The 21,198-nt window shown below is 41.3% G+C and overlaps 1 protein-coding gene across 1 annotated transcript in view; it reads left to right on the top strand.

Moving 5' to 3' along the window:
- TTN (titin) overlaps positions 1–21,198 on the top strand; it is a 244,575-nt gene that overhangs the window by 195,279 nt on the left and 28,098 nt on the right. Inside the window, exons 213-221 of the mRNA XM_010283656.1 lie at positions 21–311; positions 406–693; positions 867–1,457; positions 1,551–1,655; positions 2,210–2,407; positions 2,492–2,788; positions 2,909–3,496; positions 3,591–3,893; positions 3,997–21,102. Of these exons, the coding sequence (XP_010281958.1) occupies positions 21–311; positions 406–693; positions 867–1,457; positions 1,551–1,655; positions 2,210–2,407; positions 2,492–2,788; positions 2,909–3,496; positions 3,591–3,893; positions 3,997–21,102 (19,767 nt within the window). The remainder of the gene's footprint in view (positions 1–20; positions 312–405; positions 694–866; positions 1,458–1,550; positions 1,656–2,209; positions 2,408–2,491; positions 2,789–2,908; positions 3,497–3,590; positions 3,894–3,996; positions 21,103–21,198) is intronic.

The following is a 21,198-nucleotide window of genomic DNA, read 5'->3' as shown; positions in this document are numbered from 1 at the left end:
GGGTTGTTGTGTTTCTCTAGATACCCCAGGCCCTCCAATTAACCTGATTGTAAAGGAAGCATCTAAGGATTCTGCCTTCATTACATGGGAACCTCCACTAATAGATGGTGGCAGTCCAATCACAAATTATGTTGTTGAAAAACGTGATGCAGAAAGAAAGTCGTGGTCCACAGTAACAACAGAATGTCCAAAGACAAGCTGCAGGATAACTAACTTAGAAGAAGGCAAATCTTACTTCTTCAGGGTTTTTGCTGAAAATGAATACGGTATTGGTGACCCCTGTGAAACTCGTGATGCTGTTAAAGCTTCTGGTATGAAAAATTAATCCATTTTGCTTATTTTGGTATTCAAATCATTTTTATTTGCAGCTTGAATGGACACTGACTATGCTTTTCTTCCCTCTAGAAACACCTGGGCCAGTTGTGGATCTAAAAGCTTCAGCTGTAACAAAATCATCATGTAATTTAGTATGGAAAAAACCAATCAGTGATGGTGGAAGCCGTATTTTTGCATATGTTGTAGAGGTCCTGATTGGTGAAGATAAATGGCAAGAAGTCATGCGGGCAAAGAACCTCCATTTTTCAATGAGAGACCTAAAAGAAGGACAAGAATACACTTTCAGAGTGAGAGCCCAAAATGATGCTGGATATGGAACTCCAACAGAGCTCACAATTGTGGCAAGAGATGATGTTGGTAAGAAGCAATTTAAGATCATTAATTCAATGCTTCACTTACCCAAATTACATTTATTTTATGCTTACTACCATTAGTATGCATACATACAAATCAGATGTCTTTAAAACAGCATCTTAATTTTATCACAGAGTTTATGCATAGTTGAATAATCGTTTCTTTTATTTTTATAGTGGCACCTGATCTTGATTTAAGAGATCTACCTGATTTGTGCTATATAGCTAAAGAAGGTAGCAATTTCCGTCTTAAAATCCCAATTAAAGGCAAGCCTGTCCCAGCCGTAACTTGGAAGAAAGGTGAAGACCAGGCACTTACTGAGAGTGGAAGAGTTGCATTTGAATCTACAGCAGTTAACACCACGCTTGTAGTACATGACTGCCAGAAAGCTGATGCTGGAAAATACACAATAACTCTGAAAAATGTTGTTGGCAGCAAGGAAGGCACTATTTCTGTGAAAGTTGTTGGCAAACCTGGCATACCAACAGGTCCAGTAAAATTTGAAGAAGTCACAGCCGATGCCATAACCTTGAAGTGGGGCCCTCCAAAAGATGATGGTGGTTCAGAAATCACTAACTATGTCCTAGAGAAGAGAGATAATGTAAACAATAAGTGGGTCACTTGTGCCTCTGCAGTCCAGAAAACCACATTTAGAGTTACAAGACTCCATGAAGGAAATGAATATACATTCAGGATCAGGGCTGAAAATAAATATGGAATAGGTGAAGGTCTTAAATCTGACCCTGTCATTGCAAAACATCCTTTTGGTAAGTATCCATTATAATTTTCAAAATTGAAAAAAAATGTTTTAGGGGTGATGTTTATTTTTTATATTACTGCATTTTTTTTTAATTATTTAGATGTGCCAGATGCTCCTCCACCTCCCAACATTGTTGCTGTTCGGCATGAATCTGTAGCTCTGACTTGGACTGATCCCAGAAGAACTGGAGGCTCACCAATCACAGGTATATCTCTAAAATCTTTCCTATTATTTCACTTCTTAATAGTTCTTTCTCTCCCAAAGGGTACTATAAAGCTATCAGGTGTTTATGCTTTAGATTGATTGATTGATTGATTTCACTGTTTTACTTCCTACTCTTTATAATGAATTTTTTTATAAATTTAACTTAAAAGTCAGGAAAAGACTAGCTGAGAAACAATATATTTGCACAGAGCCAAAATATCTAAAGAAAGAAAAACAAACTCACCTATATGTGGTGGTGAGTTTGGGTTTTTTTGCTAATTAGCTTTTTTTGCTAGTTAGGTTGGTTTTACTAGTTAGATGCTTTGCGAATTAGTTTTTTTGCTAATTGTATTTACTAATACCTCGTCATTGCAATGACATACATCTGTAATGTATGTCCACATCCATTTCTTAATCTGGTTTTCAAGTGCACAAGTCCTCTTGCACAATGCCTATGTGACATGCCATACAGGCAGTATGATGGTTCACAATGCTATGAGAAATTAAAATTTCTAGAAGACCTCCCATATTTTAATCTCACCATTTATCTTCTAGGTTATCACATTGAAGTCAAAGAAAGAAATAGCCTTCTGTGGAAGAGAGCAAACAAAACGCCAATAAGAATGAAAGAATTCAGAGTGACAGGGTTGACTGAAGGTCTGGAATATGAATTCAGAGTAATGGCAATCAATATGGCTGGAGTAGGTAAACCAAGTCTGCCATCTGAACCAGTTGTGGCACTTGATCCTATTGGTAAGTCACCAGGAGAATAAAAAGGGGAATTCTGAAATTTGAAATAACTTTTGTTTGATCACTATTGATTATTTTTTCTTCTAGATCCTCCTGGGAAACCTGAAGTTATCAATGTAACTCGGAACTCAGTAACACTCATTTGGACAGAACCAAAATACGATGGTGGACATAAGTTAACTGGCTATATTGTTGAAAAGCGTGATTTACCCTCAAAGACTTGGACAAAAGCTAATCATGTGAATGTTCCAGACTGTGCATTTACTGTAACTGACCTCACTGAAGGCTCCAAATATGAGTTCAGAATTAGAGCAAAGAACACTGCTGGAGCTATCAGTCCTCCATCTGAATCCACAGGAACCATAATATGCAAGGATGAGTATGGTATGTAGGTGGCATTAAAAATGTCAAATTTTATTTGAATAATTAATATCAAATCCTCTTCCCCACCCCCCTGCCATGTTCTTGTGGTAACAATTGGGGGGGGTTTGTTTGTTTTCACAGAGGCACCAACTATTGTTATTGATCCTACTTTGAAGGAAGGTCTAACAGTAAAAGCAGGAGACACCATTACAGTGTCTGCTATTAGTATCCGTGGCAAACCACCTCCAACTTCAGCATGGTCAAAAGCTGGAAAAGATTTTAGACCTTCAGAGCTTGTGCACATTGAAACCACACCAACTTCTTCTACGCTAACTGTCAAATATGCAGCCAGAAAAGATTCTGGAGAATACACAATCACTGCAACCAATCCTTTTGGCACTAAGCAGGAAAGCATACATGTGAAAGTTTTGGATGTTCCAGGACCTCCGGGGCCTATTGAAATCAGCAATGTTTCAGCAGAAAAAGCTACTCTTACATGGACACCTCCTGCAGAAGATGGTGGATCACCAGTCAAATCATATGTTCTTGAAAAGAGAGAAACTAGTCGACTTCTCTGGACATTGGTTGCTGAAAATATTGAAAGCTGTAGGCATGTTGTTAGCAAGCTCATTCAAGGAAATGAGTATGTTTTCCGTGTCTCAGCAGTAAATCAGTATGGCAAGGGTGAACCAGTACAATCAGAACCAGTTAAAATGGTGGATAGATTTGGTATGTAGAACAAGCTAAGAAGTTCCAGTGTGTTTTTATTAATCTCTGAAGGCTTGATTTTTGTTTTAACTGTAATTTTTTTCTTCCTTATCAGGTCCCCCAGGCCCTCCTGGAAAACCAGAAGTAACGAATGTGACTAAAAATACTGTCACAGTTACCTGGAAAAGGCCGGTAGATGATGGTGGAAGTGAAATCACGGGTTACTATGTGGAGCGAAGAGAAAAGAAAGGCTTAAGATGGGTCAGAGCAACAAAGAAACCAGTTTCAGATCTTAGATGCAAAGTAACTGGTCTCCTGGAAGGAAATGAATATGAATTTCGTGTCAGTGCAGAGAACAGAGCAGGAGTTGGACCACCAAGTGATGCTTCAAACTCAGTCGTATGCAAGGATGTTGCATGTTAGTATCGTGCCTTTTTGGCGATGGATGGGGAGCACATTCAGACAGTGTTAAGAGTGACTTCCTCTGTAATGTAATGTTTTATCTTTTCCTCACTTTTCAGACCCACCAGGTCCACCTGCAAATCCAAGAGTGACTGATACTACAAAGACAAGTGCATCTTTAGCCTGGGGCAAACCTCACTATGACGGTGGTCTTGACATCATTGGCTATATAGTAGAGCATCAAAAGGAAGGAGAAGAAGAATGGGTAAAAGACACGACAGGGACTGCTTTAAGAATCACTCAGTTTGTTGTTGCTCATCTGCAGACAGGAGCCAAATACAATTTCAGAATCTTTGCCATGAATGCTGCAGGTGTTGGTGAACCAGCAATAATTCCAAGTGTAGAAATCAAAGACCGGGAAGAGATTCCCGACTTTGAATTAGATGCTGAGCTAAGAAGAACACTTGTTGTTAGGGCAGGGTTAACTATTCGGATTTTTGTGCCAATTAAAGGACGTCCAACTCCAGAAGTTACATGGACAAAAGATGATGTTTCACTCAAAGGACGTGCCAGTATTGAAAATACAGACTCTTTTACACTCTTGATTGTCACAGAGTGCACCAGATACGATGCAGGAAAATACATAATGACTCTTGAAAATGCTGCTGGTAAGAAGACTGGCTTTGTAAATGTAAAAGTCTTGGATACACCAGGTCCACCAATAAACCTTAAGCCTAGAGAAATAACCAAAGACAGCATCACCCTCCAGTGGGATATGCCTCTGATAGATGGCGGTTCGCGTATAACAAACTATATTGTCGAGAAACGTGAATCGACTCGGAAAGCATATTCAACAGTCACAACCAACTGCCAGAAGTGTTCCTTCAGGATTCCTAATTTGGCTGAGGGGTGTGAATACTATTTCAGAGTGCTGGCTGAAAATGAGTACGGTATTGGTGAACCAGCTGAAACTGCAGAACCAGTTAGAGCTTCTGAGGCACCATCCCCACCTGAGAGCCTTAACATTATGGATGTAACACGGAACTCAGTTAGCCTGGCATGGCCAAAACCAGAACATGACGGTGGCAGCAAGATCACTGGGTATGTAATTGAAGCACAGAGAAAAGGAACAAACCAGTGGGCACACATCACCACTGTAAAAACATTGGACTGTGTAGTAAAGAATCTAACTGAGAATGAAGAGTATACTTTCCAGGTTATGGCAGTTAACAGTGCTGGAAGAAGTGCCCCAAGAGAAAGCAGGCCAGTTATTATCAAGGAGCAAACGATGCTACCAGAGTTTGACCTCCGTGGTATCTACCAGAAAACAGTCATTGCCAAAGCTGGTGACAATATCAAGATTGAAATCCCTGTGCTTGGTCGTCCCAGGCCTACTGTGACGTGGAAGAAAGAAGACCAGATACTTAAGCAAACACAAAGGATAAATTATGAAAATACTGCAACTGCAACCATACTAACCATCAATGAATGTAAACGAAGTGACAGTGGTCAATATCCACTGTCAGCTAGAAATATTGTTGGAGAAGTTAGTGAAGTAATCACAGTTCAGGTTCATGATATACCTGGACCTCCTACTGGACCAATCAAATTTGATGAAATTTCATCTGACTTCCTAACATTCTCATGGGAGCCTCCTTTGAATGATGGTGGTGTGCCAATAAGTAACTATGTTGTAGAAATGCGTCAGACTGACAGTACCACATGGACTGAATTGGCAACTACAGTGATACGTACTACATTTAAAGCCACTCGTCTTACTACTGGAGTTGAGTATCAGTTCCGTGTTAAAGCTCAAAACAGATATGGAATTGGTCCAGCCATTACTTCACAGTCTGTAGTTGCCAACTACCCATTTAAGGTACCTGGGCCTCCTGGCACTCCTCAGGTGATTGCAGTCACCAAAGAAACCATGACCATTAGCTGGAATGAGCCAGTTACTGATGGTGGAAGCCCAATTCTGGGATATCATGTTGAAAGAAAAGAACGAAATAGCATTCTTTGGCAGACTGTAAGTAAAATGCTGGTACCAGGCAGTATCTTTAAATCAACTGGACTTACTGATGGCATTGCATATGAATTCCGTGTTATAGCAGAAAATCTGGCTGGGAAGAGTAAGCCAAGCAAGCCATCTGAGCCTGCGTTTGCCCTAGACCCAATAGATCCACCTGGTAAGCCGATACCTCTGAACATTACAAGACATGCAGTTACACTGAAGTGGACTAAACCAGAATATAATGGAGGTTTTAAGATAACAGGCTACACTGTTGAGAAAAGAGACCTTCCTAATGGCCGCTGGCTGAAGGCGAATTTCAGCAATATACTAGAGACTGAATTCACTGTAAGTGGTTTAACAGAAGATGCTGCCTATGAATTCCGTGTGATTGCTAGGAATGCTGGTGGGGCTGTTAGTCAGCCCTCTGAGCCATCAGATGCAATAACTTGTAGAGATGATATTGAAGCACCAAAGATAAGGGTAGATGCTAAATACAAAGACACCTTAGTGCTGAAAGCAGGTGAAGTTTTCAGACTTGAGGCTGATGTTTCAGGTCGCCCTCCACCAACTATGACATGGACAAAAGGAGAGAAAGAACTTGAAGACACAGCAAAATTAGAAATAAAAATAGCAGATTTCTCTACTGTTCTTATCAATAAAGATTCTTCAAGAAGAGATGGCGGTGCCTATACACTTACTGCAACAAATCCTGGAGGCTTTGCCAAGCATATCTTCAATGTTAAAGTTCTTGATAGACCTGGTCCCCCAGAAGGGCCTTTGGCTGTATCTGAAGTCACTGCTGAAAAATGTGTGCTGTCATGGCTACCTCCATTGGATGATGGAGGAGCAAAGATTGACCATTACGTGGTTGAAAAACGTGAAACCAGTAGATTGGCATGGACAGCTGTAGCCACAGAAGTTCCATTAACGAAACTGAAGGTTACTAAGCTGTTGAAGGGCAACGAGTATGTGTTCCGTGTTATGGCTGTTAATAAATATGGAGTTGGTGAGCCTCTGGAATCGGAGCCCGTTCTTGCAGTAAATCCATATGTGCCACCTGATCCACCTAAAACACCTGAAGTTACAGCAATTACAAAAGATTCTATGGTTGTCTGTTGGGGCCATCCTGATTCTGATGGTGGGAGCCCAATAACTAACTACATTGTGGAGCGTCGAGACAGGGCTGGTCTACGGTGGGTGAAATGTAACAAACGGGTTGTTACTGACTTACGTTACAAAGTGTCTGGACTGACAGAAGGCCATGAATATGAATATAGAGTCATGGCTGAAAATGCTGCTGGAGTCAGTGAGCCAAGCCCAACCAGTCCATTCTATAAAGCCTGTGATACTGTATTTAAGCCTGGTCCCCCAGGTAATCCTCGTGTTTTGGATAGCAGCAAGTCCTCAATTACAATAGCATGGAACAAGCCAATATATGATGGTGGTTCAGAGATCACAGGTTACATGGTTGAGATTGCACTACCGGAAGAAGATGAGTGGAAGATTGTAACTCCACCAGTAGGTCTAAAGGCCACTTCTTTTACCATCACTGACCTGAAAGAAAATCAAGAGTATAAAATACGGATATATGCTATGAACTCTGAAGGTCTTGGAGAACCTGCTCTTGTTCCTGGGACTCCAAAAGCTGAAGAAAGAATGCTACCTCCAGAGATTGAACTTGATGCAGAACTACGTAAAGTTGTCACTATTAGAGCCTGCTGTACTCTAAGGCTCTTTGTCCCAATCAAAGGAAGACCAGCACCTGAAGTAAAATGGACAAGAGAACACGGGGAATCTTTGGATAGAGCGAACATTGAATCAACAAGCTCTTATACTCTACTTATTGTTGAAAACGTGAATAGATTTGATAGTGGCAAATACATACTGACAATTGAAAACAGTTCAGGTAGTAAGTCAGCATTTGTGAATGTCAGAGTCCTTGATACCCCAGGAGCACCTCAAGATTTGAAAATAAAAGAAGTTACAAAATCATCAGTTACCCTCACATGGGAGCCTCCTCTCATAGATGGTGGCTCTAAAATAAAAAATTACATTGTTGAAAAGCGTGAATCAACAAGAAAAGCTTATTCAACTGTTAATGCCAATTGCCACAAGACCAGCTGGAAAGTCGATTCACTGCAGGAAGGCTGCAACTACTACTTCAGAGTCCTAGCTGAAAATGAGTATGGAATAGGCCTTCCAGTTGAAACTTCAGAATCTGTGAAAGTATCAGAAAGACCACTTCCACCAGGGAAAATAACTTTGTTGGATGTGACAAGAAACAGCGTATCCTTATCTTGGGAAAAACCTGAGCATGATGGTGGTAGCAGGATTCTTGGCTACATTGTAGAAATGCAAAGCAAAGGCAGTGAAAAGTGGTCAACCTGTGCTACAGTAAAAGTTACTGAAGCCACTATCACAGGATTGATCCAAGGTGAAGAATACACCTTCCGTGTTTCAGCTCAGAATGAGAAAGGTATCAGTGATCCTCGCCAGCTGGGCATACCAGTTGTTGCAAAAGATCTTGTGATTCCACCAGCTTTCAAACTCCTGTTTACCACTTTCAGCGTACTAGCAGGAGAGGACTTAAAGGTTGATGTTCCTTTTGTTGGCCGACCCAAACCAGCAGTGTTTTGGCATAAAGATAATGTGGCATTGAAGCAGACTACAAGAGTAAATGCAGAAAGTTCAGAAAATAACACAGTGTTAACAATAAAAGAAGCATGCAGAGAAGATGTGGGGACATATTTAGTTAAACTTACAAACTCTGCAGGTGAAGCAACTGAGACCCTAAATATTGTTGTCCTTGACAAACCAGGACCTCCAACTGGTCCAGTAAAAGTAGATGAAGTGACAGCAGATAGTATTAGCATTTCCTGGGAACCGCCCAAGTATGATGGTGGTAGCTCTATCAATAATTACATTGTAGAAAAGAGAGACACTTCTACCACCACTTGGCAGATTGTGTCAGCTACTGTTGCAAGAACAACTATAAAGGCATGTCGATTAAAGACTGGCAGTGAATATCAGTTCAGAATCGCAGCTGAGAACAGATATGGGAAGAGTACCTATCTCACTTCAGAGCCAATCTTAGCCCAATACCCATTTAAAGTTCCTGGTCCACCTGGAACGCCTTTTGTAACAAATGTCTCAAAAGACAGCATGGTGGTACAGTGGAATGAACCAGTCAATGATGGTGGTAGCAAGATCATTGGGTATCACTTGGAGCGCAAAGAAAGAAACAGCATTCTGTGGGCTAAACTGAATAAAACACCTATTCCAGATACCAAATTTAAGTCAACTGGCCTTGAGGAAGGTCTTGAATATGAGTTCAGAGTTTATGCAGAAAACATAGTGGGCATTGGAAAGGCAAGTAGAGCATCTGAATGCTATACTGCACATGACCCATGTGACCCTCCAGGTCGTCCAGAACCTATAATTGTCACAAGAAGCTCAGTAACACTTCAGTGGAAGAAACCCATATATGATGGTGGAAGTAAGATCACAGGCTATGTTGTTGAAAAGAAAGAGCTACCTGATGGTCGTTGGATGAAAGCAAGCTTTACAAATGTCATTGATACCCAATTTGAAGTAACTGGTCTAGTGGAAAACCAGAGGTATGAGTTCCGTGTTATAGCACGAAACGCTGCAGGTGTTTTCAGTGAACCATCTGAGAGCTCAGGAGCAATTACGGCAAGAGATGAAGTAGAACCACCTCATATAAGTATGGATCCAAAATACAAAGACACTATTGTAGTGCACGCTGGTGAGTCATTCAAGCTTGACGCTGATGTTCATGGCAAACCAATACCTTCCATTCAGTGGTTAAAAGGTGATCGTGAGCTGACAAACACTACTCGTATGGAAATAAAAAGTACCGATTTTGCAACAAGCCTTAGTGTGAAGGAAGCCATTAGAATTGACAGTGGTCAGTATGTACTACTGGCAAAGAACGTTGCAGGTGAAAAGAAAGTTCCTGTTAATGTCAAAGTTCTTGATAGACCTGGACCACCAGAAGGACCTGTTGAGATTACAGGTGTTACTGCTGAAAAATGCATGCTGTCATGGAAACCTCCACTACAAGATGGTGGTAGTGATATTTCGCACTACGTTGTAGAAAAAAGGGAAACCAGTCGCTTGGTGTGGACAGTCATTGATTCAAATGTGCAAACCCTAAATTGCAAAGTTACGAAACTTTTAGAAGGAAATGAATACGTTTTCCGCATCATGGCGGTAAATAAATATGGTGTTGGTGAACCTCTTGAGTCTGAACCAGTACTCGCAAAGAACCCATTTGTAGTGCCACTTCCACCAAAGGCACCAGAAGTCACAGCCATTACCAAGGACTCTATGATAGTTGTATGGGAAAGGCCAGCCTCCGATGGCGGTAGTGAAATCCTAGGCTACGTCCTTGAAAAACGAGACAAGGAAGGTATTCGCTGGACAAGATGTAACAAACACCTGATAAGTGAACTGCGATACAGAGTGACTGGGCTTATAGAAAATCATGATTATGAGTACAGAGTTTCAGCTGAAAATGCTGCTGGTCTTAGTGAACCAAGCCCACCTTCCACTTACTACAAAGCATGTGATCCTATTTACAAGCCAGGTCCACCCAATAATCCTAAAGTTGTGGATGTTACAAGATCTTCAGTTTTCCTTTCATGGGGTAAACCTATCTATGATGGTGGCTCTGAAATTCAGGGATACATTGTGGAAAAATGTGATGTAAGTGACGGTGAATGGGCAATTTGTACCCCTCCAACTGGAATTAAGAATACTCACATGGAAGTAGAAAAATTGGTGGAAAAACATGAATACAAATTCCGCATATGTGCAGTTAATAAAGCAGGAGTTGGAGAGCATGCAGATGTTCCTGGTTCTGTTATTGTGGAAGAAAAGATGGAGGCACCAGACCTTGACCTTGACATGGAATTAAGGAAGGTTGTAAATGTGAGGGCAGGAGGTTCCTTAAGACTGTTTGTTCCCATCAGAGGTCGTCCAACACCTGATGTCAAGTGGGGTAAAATGGATGGTGAGATTAGAGAGACAGCTATTATTGATATCACTAGCAGCTTTACTTCCCTTGTTCTAGACAATGTTAACAGATTTGATACGGGAAAGTATACTCTGACTTTAGAAAACAGCAGTGGAACAAAGTCTGCCTTTGTCAGTGTAAGAGTACTGGATACCCCAAGCGCACCTGTTAATTTAAAAATCACAGAGATCACTAAAGACTCTGTTTCACTTTCATGGGAGCCTCCTCTCTTGGATGGTGGAGCAAAAATAAAGAATTACATTATTGAAAAGCGTGAAGCAACAAGAAAGGCATATGCAGCTGTCGTAACAAACTGCCACAAGACTTCATGGAAAGTAGATCAACTTCAGGAGGGTTGCTATTACTTCTTTAGAATCTCTGCTGAGAATGAATATGGAATTGGCCTCCCTGCAGAAACCAGTGACCCTATTAAAGTCGCTGAAGTTCCACAGCCTCCTGGGAAAATAACAGTGGATGATGTCACGAGAAACAGTGTCTCGCTAAGCTGGGCAAAACCTGAACATGATGGCGGCAGCAAAATCATACAATACATTGTTGAAATGCAATCAAAGGGTACTGAGAAATGGTCGGAGTGTGCTCGCGTAAAAACACTTGAAGCAGTTATTACTAACCTAACTCAAGGGGAAGAATATCTTTTTAGAGTAATGGCTGTAAATGAAAAGGGGAAGAGTGATCCTAGAGCGCTTGCAGTTCCAATAGTTGCCAAAGACCTGGTGATTGAACCTGATGTAAGGCCTGCTTTTCACAGTTATAGTATCCAAGTGGGACAAGATCTGAAAGTAGAAGTACCAATTGCAGGTCGACCTAAACCAACTGTTACCTGGGTGAAAGATGGCCAGCCACTAAGGCAGACGACAAGAGTCAATGTTAGCAATTTGACTGATCTCACTGTATTGAATATTAAAGAAACTAGCAAAGAGGACAGTGGCACTTATGAAATCACTGTGGCTAATGTTGTTGGGCAAAAGTCTGCCTCTGTTGAAATTATAACTCTAGACAAACCTGACCCTCCGGTCGGACCTGTGAAGTTTGATGAAGTAAGTGCAGAAAGTATTACCTTATCATGGAATCCCCCAGCATACACAGGTGGCTGCCAAATCACCAACTATGTTGTTCACAAGAGAGATACAACAACCACAGTATGGGAAACAGTTTCAGCTACTGTTGCAAGAACTACACTGAAGGTGACTAAACTGAAAACTGGTTCAGAATACCAGTTCAGAATATTTGCTGAGAACAGGTATGGGCAGAGTTTTGCATTGGAATCTGCGCCAGTTGTAGCACAGTACCCCTACAAGGAACCAGGACCTCCTGGCACACCATTTGTGACCACGATTACAAAAGACTCCATGGTCGTACAGTGGCATGAACCAATAAATGATGGTGGCAGTAGAGTGTTGGGCTACCATCTTGAGAGAAAGGAGAAAAACAGCATTTTATGGGCTAAAGTAAACAAGACTATTATTCAGGATACAAGTTTTAAGACAACTAACCTTGAAGAAGGAATTGAATATGAATTTAGAGTTTCTGCAGAAAATATTGTTGGTGTAGGCAAAACAAGTAAAGTTTCTGAGTGCTATGTAGCTCGCGACCCATGTGATCCTCCAGGTCGCCCTGAAGCTATAGTCATAAAAAGAAGCTCTATTACTCTGCAGTGGACCAAACCAGAGTATGATGGTGGAAGTAAGATTACTGGTTATATTGTAGAGAAACGTGACTTACCGGATGGTCGCTGGATGAAAGCTAGCTTCACAAATATCATTGAAACTCAGTTCACTGTAACAGGGCTTACTGAGGACCAAAGATATGAATTTAGAGTAATTGCAAAGAACGCCGCAGGTACAATAAGCAAACCTTCTGACAGTACAGGACCAATAACAGCAAGGGATGAAGTTGAACTTCCGCGAATTTCAATGGATCCAAAGTACAAAGACACAATTGTTGTAAATGCTGGTGAAACATTCAGACTTGAGGCTGATGTTCATGGGAAGCCACTACCAACCATTAAGTGGTACAAAGGAGATAAAGAGCTTGAGGAAACTGCTAGATACGAAATAAAGAACACAGATTTCAGTGCATTAATAATTGTAAAAGATGCTATTAGAGTTGATGGTGGACAGTACATTTTAGAAGCCTCTAATGTTGCAGGAACAAAGACAGTACCAGTAAATGTAAAAGTCCTGGACAGGCCAGGACCTCCAGAGGGCCCAGTCCAAGTGACAGGAGTTACAGCTGAAAAATGTTCGTTGGCATGGGCTCCTCCTCTTCATGATGGTGGCAGTGATATTTCTCATTACATTGTAGAGAAGAGAGAAACTAGTCGCTTAGCATGGACTGTTGTTGCTTCAGAGGTTTTACCTACAATGTTGAAAGTAACAAAACTCTTGGAAGGAAATGAGTATGTTTTCCGTATTATGGCAGTTAACAAATATGGGGTTGGTGAGCCATTAGAATCTGTGCCAGTAATGATGAAAAATCCATTTGTGGTTCCTGGACCACCAAAGGCCTTGGAAATTACCAACATCACAAAGGATTCTATGACTGTCTGCTGGAGCCGGCCAGATAGTGATGGAGGTAGTGAAATCATAGGTTACATCGTAGAAAAGAGAGACCGAGCAGGCATCAGATGGATAAAATGCAATAAACGTCGAATTACAGATTTGCGATTAAGAGTTACAGGTTTAACAGAGGATCATGAATATGAATTCAGAATTTCTGCTGAAAATGCTGCCGGAGTGGGTGAGCCAAGCCAAGTTTCTCCTTACTTTAAAGCTTGTGACCCCATGTTCAAGCCTGGTCCACCTACAAATGCCCATGTTGTGGATACCACCAAAAGTTCGGTTACACTTGGTTGGAGTAAACCTATTTATGATGGTGGTTGTGAAATCCAGGGATACCTTGTAGAAATCTGTAAAGCAGATGAAGATGAATGGTCACTTGTTACTCCACAGACAGGTGTACGTGCCACTCGATTTGAAATCAAAAAGCTTACTGAACATCAAGAATATAAACTACGAGTGTGTGCACTCAACAAGGTTGGTGTAGGAGAGGCTGCATCAGTACCTGGCACTATTAAACCAGAAGACAAACTTGAAGCTCCAGAACTTGATATTGACTCAGAGTTAAGGAAAGGGATAGTGGTTAGAGCTGGCGGGACTGCTAGGATTCACATACCATTCAGGGGACGACCAACACCTGACATCATGTGGTCTCGAGAAGAAGGTGAATTCACAGAAAAAGTTCTGATTGATAAAGGCATAAACTACACACAACTTTCTATTGACAACTGTGATAGAAATGATGCTGGAAAGTACATTCTTAAGCTGGAGAACAGCAGTGGTTCTAAATCTGCATTTGTTACAGTAAAAGTCTTGGACACACCAGGACCACCACAAAACTTAGCAGTAAAGGATATAAAGAAGGATTCTGCTGTATTATCTTGGGAACCGCCCATTATTGATGGTGGTGCAAAAGTAAAGAACTATGTAATAGACAAGCGTGAGTCAACCAGGAAGGCATTTGCAAATGTAAGTGCTAAGTGTGGCAAGACAAGTTTTAAAGTTGAAAATCTTACAGAAGGAGCAATTTATTACTTCAGAGTTATGGCTGAAAATGAGTTTGAAATTGTTTTCCCTGCTGAAACCACGGATGCTGTCAAAGCCTCAGAGCCGCCTCTGCCTCCTGGGAAAGTAACACTCACTGACGTGACTCAGAGAAGTGCATCACTTACATGGGAAAAACCTGAACATGATGGAGGTAGCAGAATTTTGGGATACATTGTTGAAATGCTGCCTAAAGGAACAGAAAAATGGAGTGTTGTTAGTGAGACCAAAACATGCAATGCAGTTGTGTCTGGTTTGAGTCCAGGACAGGAATATCAATTTCATGTGATTGCCTACAATGAAAAAGGCAAAAGTGATCCCAGAGCACTTGGAATACCTGTGATAGCTAAAGACTTGACAATTGAGCCAAGTTTCAAACTGATGTTTAATACATACAGTGTACAGGCTGGAGAAGATCTGAAGGTAGAAGTACCATTTATAGGTAGACCCAAACCTACTATTACTTGGACAAAAGATGAGCAGCCACTGAAACAGACAACCAGATTACATATTCAGGATACATCAACATCAACTATTTTACATATTAAAGAAAGCAACAAGGAGGACTTCGGTAAATATCAAGTAACAGCAACAAACACAGCAGGTACAGCAACAGAGCACCTGAGCATAATTGTACTGGAAAAGCCTGGCCCACCACGAGGACCTGTCCGCTTTGACGAAGTTAGTGCAGACTTTGTTGTTTTATCATGGGATCCACCTGATTATACTGGTGGCTGTCAGATAAGCAACTATATAGTAGAAAAGCGTGACACAAGCACTACCACGTGGAGCATTGTGTCAGCAACTGTTGCAAGAACTACTATCAAAGCAACAAAGCTTAAAACAGGTTCTGAATACCAGTTCAGGATTTCTGCTGAAAACAGATATGGGAAGAGTTCTCCTTTGGATTCTAAACCAGTTGTTGTGCAATACCCCTACAAGGTGCCTGGGCCGCCTGGAACCCCATTTGTAACAGCAGCTTCCAAGGACCACATGATTGTACAATGGCATGAGCCAGTTAATGATGGAGGAAGCAAAGTTCTTGGCTACCATCTTGAACGTAAAGATAAGAACAGCATTCTTTGGACAAAACAGAACAAGTCACTCATTGCAGACACCAAATATAAAACAGATGGCCTTGAAGAAGGTCTTGAATACGAGTTCAGAGTTTCTGCTGAAAATATTGTTGGCGTTGGCAAAGTCAGTAAAGTATCAGAATTGTATGTTGCCCGAGATCCTTGTGACCCACCTGGACGCCCAGAGGCCATTGTTGTTACAAGACATAATATCACGCTGAAGTGGAAAAAACCAGAATATGATGGTGGAAGCAAAATAACTGGTTATATTGTAGAAAAGAAAGAACTACCGGATGGCCGCTGGATGAAAGCCAGCTTTACAAATGTGTTGGAAACAGAATTTACAGTAAGTGGTCTTGTTGAAGACCAACGATATGAATTCAGAGTAATTGCAAGAAATGCAGCAGGTTGCTTGAGTGAACCATCTGAAAGCACAGGGCCCATTACTGCCAGAGATGAAATTGAAGCACCAGGGGCTTCACTGGATCCTAAATACAAAGATGTCATTGTTGTTCATGCTGGAGAAACCTTTGTCCTTGAAGCTGATATCCACGGCAAACCTATTCCTGACATTACATGGTCAAAAGATGGTAAAGACCTTGAAGAAGCAACTGCAAGAATGGAAATTAAGTCAACCATTCAGAAAACAACTCTTACTGTCAAAGACTGTATAAGAGTAGATGGAGGTCACTATACTCTTAACCTCAGAAATGTTGGTGGCACAAAATCTATACCAATCACTGTAAAAGTGCTTGACAGGCCAGGACCTCCAGAAGGACCTTTGAAGGTTACAGGTGTCACTGCAGAAAAATGCTACTTGGCATGGGCTCCACCTTTACATGATGGTGGTTCTAGTATTTCACATTATATCATTGAGAAGAGAGAGACAAGCAGGCTTTCATGGACACAAGTAGCAACAGACGTGCAGGCTCTTAACCACAAAGTAACCAGACTCCTTGCTGGCAATGAGTACATTTTCCGTATAATGGCAGTGAACAAATATGGAACCGGAGAACCTTTGGAATCTGAGCCAATTGTAGCTCGTAATCCATACAAACCCCCTGGTCCTCCTTCAACACCTGAAGTTTCAGCAATCACAAAAGATTCTATGGTGGTAACATGGGGTCGCCCAGAAGACAATGGGGGAGCTGAAATTGAAGGTTACATACTTGAAAAACGAGACAAAGATGGTATCCGGTGGACCAAATGCAATAAGAAAAGGCTGACAGACTTGCGATTCAGAGTAACAGGTCTTACAGACGGGCATTTCTATGAATTTAGAGTTTCTGCTGAAAATGCTGCAGGGGTAGGGGAACCAAGTGAGCCATCAATTTTCTATCGTGCTTGTGATGTATTATATCCACCAGGTCCGCCAAGCAATCCAAAGGTTACAGACACTTCCAGGTCATCAGTTTCCCTTGCCTGGAGTAAGCCCATCTATGATGGCGGTTCTCCAGTTAAGGGATATGTAGTAGAAGTGAAAGAAGCTGCTGCTGATGAATGGACTACTTGCACCCCACCAACAGGCCTACAAGCAAAACAGTTCACTGTAACAAAACTTAAAGAGAACCAGGAATATAACTTCCGCATCTGTGCCATCAACTCAGAAGGAGTAGGAGAACCTGCTGTTATACCGGGTACAGTCATAGCAGCAGACAAGATTGAACCTCCTGAAATTGAACTTGATGCAGATCTCAGAAAAGTAGTCACTGTACGTGCTAGTGGCACATTACGCCTCTTTGTCACCATCAAAGGAAGACCAGAACCTGAAGTTAAATGGGAGAAAGCAGAAGGAACAATTAGTGAGCGAGCTCAGATTGAAGTCACCAGTTCCTATACAATGCTGGTCATTGACAATGTGAATAGATTTGATAGTGGTAGATACAATCTTACTTTAGAGAACAACAGTGGCAAAAAATCAGCTTTTGTTAATGTCAGAGTGCTTGATACACCTAGTGCACCTATAAACCTGACAATTAGAGAAGTGAAGAAAGATTTTGTAACATTAGCCTGGGAACCGCCACTTATTGATGGTGGAGCTAAAATTACCAACTATGTAGTTGAAAAGCGAGAATCCACAAGAAAGGCATATGCCACAATTACAAACAACTGCACTAAGAATTCCTTCAAAATTACTCAACTACAAGAAGGATGTAATTATTACTTCCGTGTTCTAGCTGTAAATGAATATGGGGTTGGCTTACCAGCAGAAACACCTGACCCAATTAAGGTTTCTGAACCACCTTCTCCACCTGCAAAGGTCGTTCTTGTTGATGTGACTCGCAGCTCTGCTTCAATTAAATGGGAAAAGCCAGAGAACGACGGTGGCAGTAAAATTACTGGTTACATAGTAGAAATGCAAAGTAAAGGAAGTATAAAATGGAGTGCGTGTACACAGGTGAAAACATTAGAAGCAACAATAACAGGCTTAAGTATGGGAGAAGAGTACAGTTTCAGAGTGATTGCTGTTAATGAAAAAGGAAAAAGTGATCCAAGAGAACTTGGTGTCCCAGTCATTGCAAAAGATATTGAAATCCAGCCATCTGCTGAGCTCCTTTTCAACACATTCACTGTGAAAGCTGGAGATGATCTTAAGATTGATGTGCCATTCAGAGGGCGACCTCTTCCAACTGTTAGCTGGAAGAAGGATGGGAATGCCTTAAAAGAGACGACTAGGGTAAATATTCAGACATCAAAGACTTCAACTTCACTGTCCATCAAGGAAGCTTCAAATGAAGATTTGGGACATTATGAATTACATCTTTCAAATACTGCTGGATCAACAACAGCTTCTTTAACTGTGGTTGTCCTTGACAGACCAGGACCACCAACTGATGTGCATATTGATGAAGTTAGTGCTGATAGTGTAACTCTGTCTTGGAAACCTCCAGCATATGATGGTGGGTGCCATATTAGCAATTACATTGTGGAGAAGCGAGAAACTAGCACAACAACATGGGATGTAGTATCTGCAGCAGTTGCAAGAACATCAATTAAAGTATCTCGACTCACCACTGGCTCTGAATATCAGTTCCGTATTTGTGCAGAAAACCGCTATGGGAAAAGCACTTACGTTAATTCTCCTTCTGTTGTGGCAGAGTATCCATTTAAACCTCCAGGACCACCTGGAACTCCTCATGTGGCACACGCAACTAAAGCTTTCATGATTGTAACTTGGCAGGTACCAGTTAATGATGGAGGTAGCAGAGTACTAGGATATCACTTAGAGCGTAAAGAAAGAAGCAGCATTCTTTGGACAAAAGTCAACAAGAGCCTTATACCTGATACGCAAATGAAAGTTACAGGTCTTGATGAAGGACTGCTGTATGAATACCGTGTGTATGCTGAAAACATTGCCGGAATAGGCAAATGCAGTAAATCATGTGAACCAGTTGCTGCAAGAGATCCATGTGATCCTCCTGGTCAACCAGAAGTTACTAATATTACAAGAACATGTGTCTCACTGAAATGGACTAAACCAGAATATGATGGTGGAGCTAAAGTAACAGGATATATTATTGAACGCAGAGAGATACCGGATGGTCGTTGGCTAAAGTGTAATTTTACTAATGTGCAAGAAACATACTTTGACGTAGGTGGACTTACAGAAGACCAGCGATATGAATTCCGTGTGATTGCAAAGAACGCTGCTGGACTCTTCAGTCAACCATCTGAATCAACTGGACCTGTGACTGTAAAAGATGATGTAGAGGCTCCAAGAATTATGATGGATGCCAAATTCAGGGATGTTGTAGTTGTGAAAGCTGGAGAAGTGTTTAAAGTCAATGCTGATATTGCAGGACGGCCAATACCAGTGATTTCATGGACAAAGGATGGCAAGGAGCTTGAAGGAAAAGCTAGAGTTGAAATAGCCTCAACAGATCACACTACTGCAATAACCATTAAGGACTGTATCCGAGGTGATTCAGGACAGTATGTACTAACATTACAAAATGTTGCAGGAACAAGATCTTTGGCAATCAATTGCAAAGTACTTGATAGACCTGGCCCACCTGCAGGCCCATTAGAAATAAATGGCCTTACTGCTGAAAAGTGCCATTTATCATGGGGACCCCCTCAAGAAAATGGTGGTGCAGATATTGATTATTATATTGTAGAAAAACGTGAAACCAGCAGAATTGCATGGACACTTTGTGAAGGAGAGCTTAGAACAACATCCTGTAAAGTGACAAAACTACTGAAGGGTAATGAGTATATTTTCAGAGTGATGGGAGTTAACAAATATGGCACTGGTGAGCCTCTAGAAAGTGTTGCTGTCAAAGCCCTAGACCCATTTACAGTTCCAAGTCCACCCACATCTTTAGAGATCACCAGTGTGAGCAAAGACTCGATAACTCTGTGCTGGGCAAGACCTGAGTCTGACGGAGGCAATGAGATCTCTGGCTATGTAATTGAAAGGCGTGAGAAAACTAGCCTAAGATGGATTCGTGTAAACAAAAAGCCAGTTTATGATTTAAGAGTGAAATCATCTGGTCTCCGTGAAGGATGTGAATACGAATTCCGGGTTTATGCAGAAAATGCTGCTGGCCTCAGCCTTCCAAGTGAAACCACACCATTGATTCGGGCAGAGGATCCAATCTTCTTGCCATCTCCCCCATCTAAACCTAAGATTATGGATTCTACAAGGTCAAACATCACAATTGGGTGGACAAAGCCGCTGTTTGATGGAGGTGCTCCAGTAACAGGATACACAGTTGAATACAAGAAAACTGATGAAACTGACTGGACAACCGTGATTCAGAACTTAAGAGGCACAGAATACACCATAACCGGATTAGTATCAGGCTCTGAGTACATCTTTAGAGTGAAATCCATTAACAAAATTGGTGTCAGTGAACCAAGTGATGTCTCGGAACCTCAGATGGCAAAAGAAAGAGAAGAAGAACCTGCTTTTGATATCGACAGTGAAATGCGGAAGACTTTAATTGTAAAGGCTGGTGAATCATTCACAATGACTGTTCCTTTCAGAGGCAAACCAGTCCCAAATGTAACATGGAACAAACCAGACACTGATCTCCGTACACGAGCAACCATTGATACTTCAGATAATTGCACATCTCTTACTATTGAAAAAGCAACAAGAAACGATTCTGGAAAATACACATTAACATTGCAAAACATCCTGAACACTGCTGCCTTGACTTTAATTGTCAAGGTTCTTGATACTCCAGGCCCACCATCTAATATTGCAGCAAAAGACGTAACTAAAGAATCTGCTGTGTTATCTTGGGATGTTCCCGAGAATGATGGTGGAGCACCTGTCAGGAACTATGTTATTGAAAAACGAGAAGCTAGCAAAAAAGCGTGGGTCACTGTGACAAACAATTGTCATCGCCTGTCCTACAAAGTGACTGGCTTGCAAGAAGGTGCCATTTACTACTTCCGCGTTTCTGGAGAAAATGAGTATGGTGTTGGAGCGCCTTCTGAGACCAAAGAGGGAACGAAAATAACAGGTGCGTTTTACTGAGAGAAATATTTCTTAATATTTAAAGCAATACATGTTTTTAAATGTTTACTTCAAAATAATATTAAAAAGTGTTAAATCTGTT

This window comes from Phaethon lepturus, unplaced genomic scaffold (assembly GCF_000687285.1).
Source record: "Phaethon lepturus isolate BGI_N335 unplaced genomic scaffold, ASM68728v1 scaffold15120, whole genome shotgun sequence".
NCBI lineage: Eukaryota > Metazoa > Chordata > Aves > Phaethontiformes > Phaethontidae > Phaethon > Phaethon lepturus.
The sequence above is the reverse complement of the archived record's forward strand: the minus strand, read 5'-3'. Positions and strand labels throughout refer to the sequence as shown.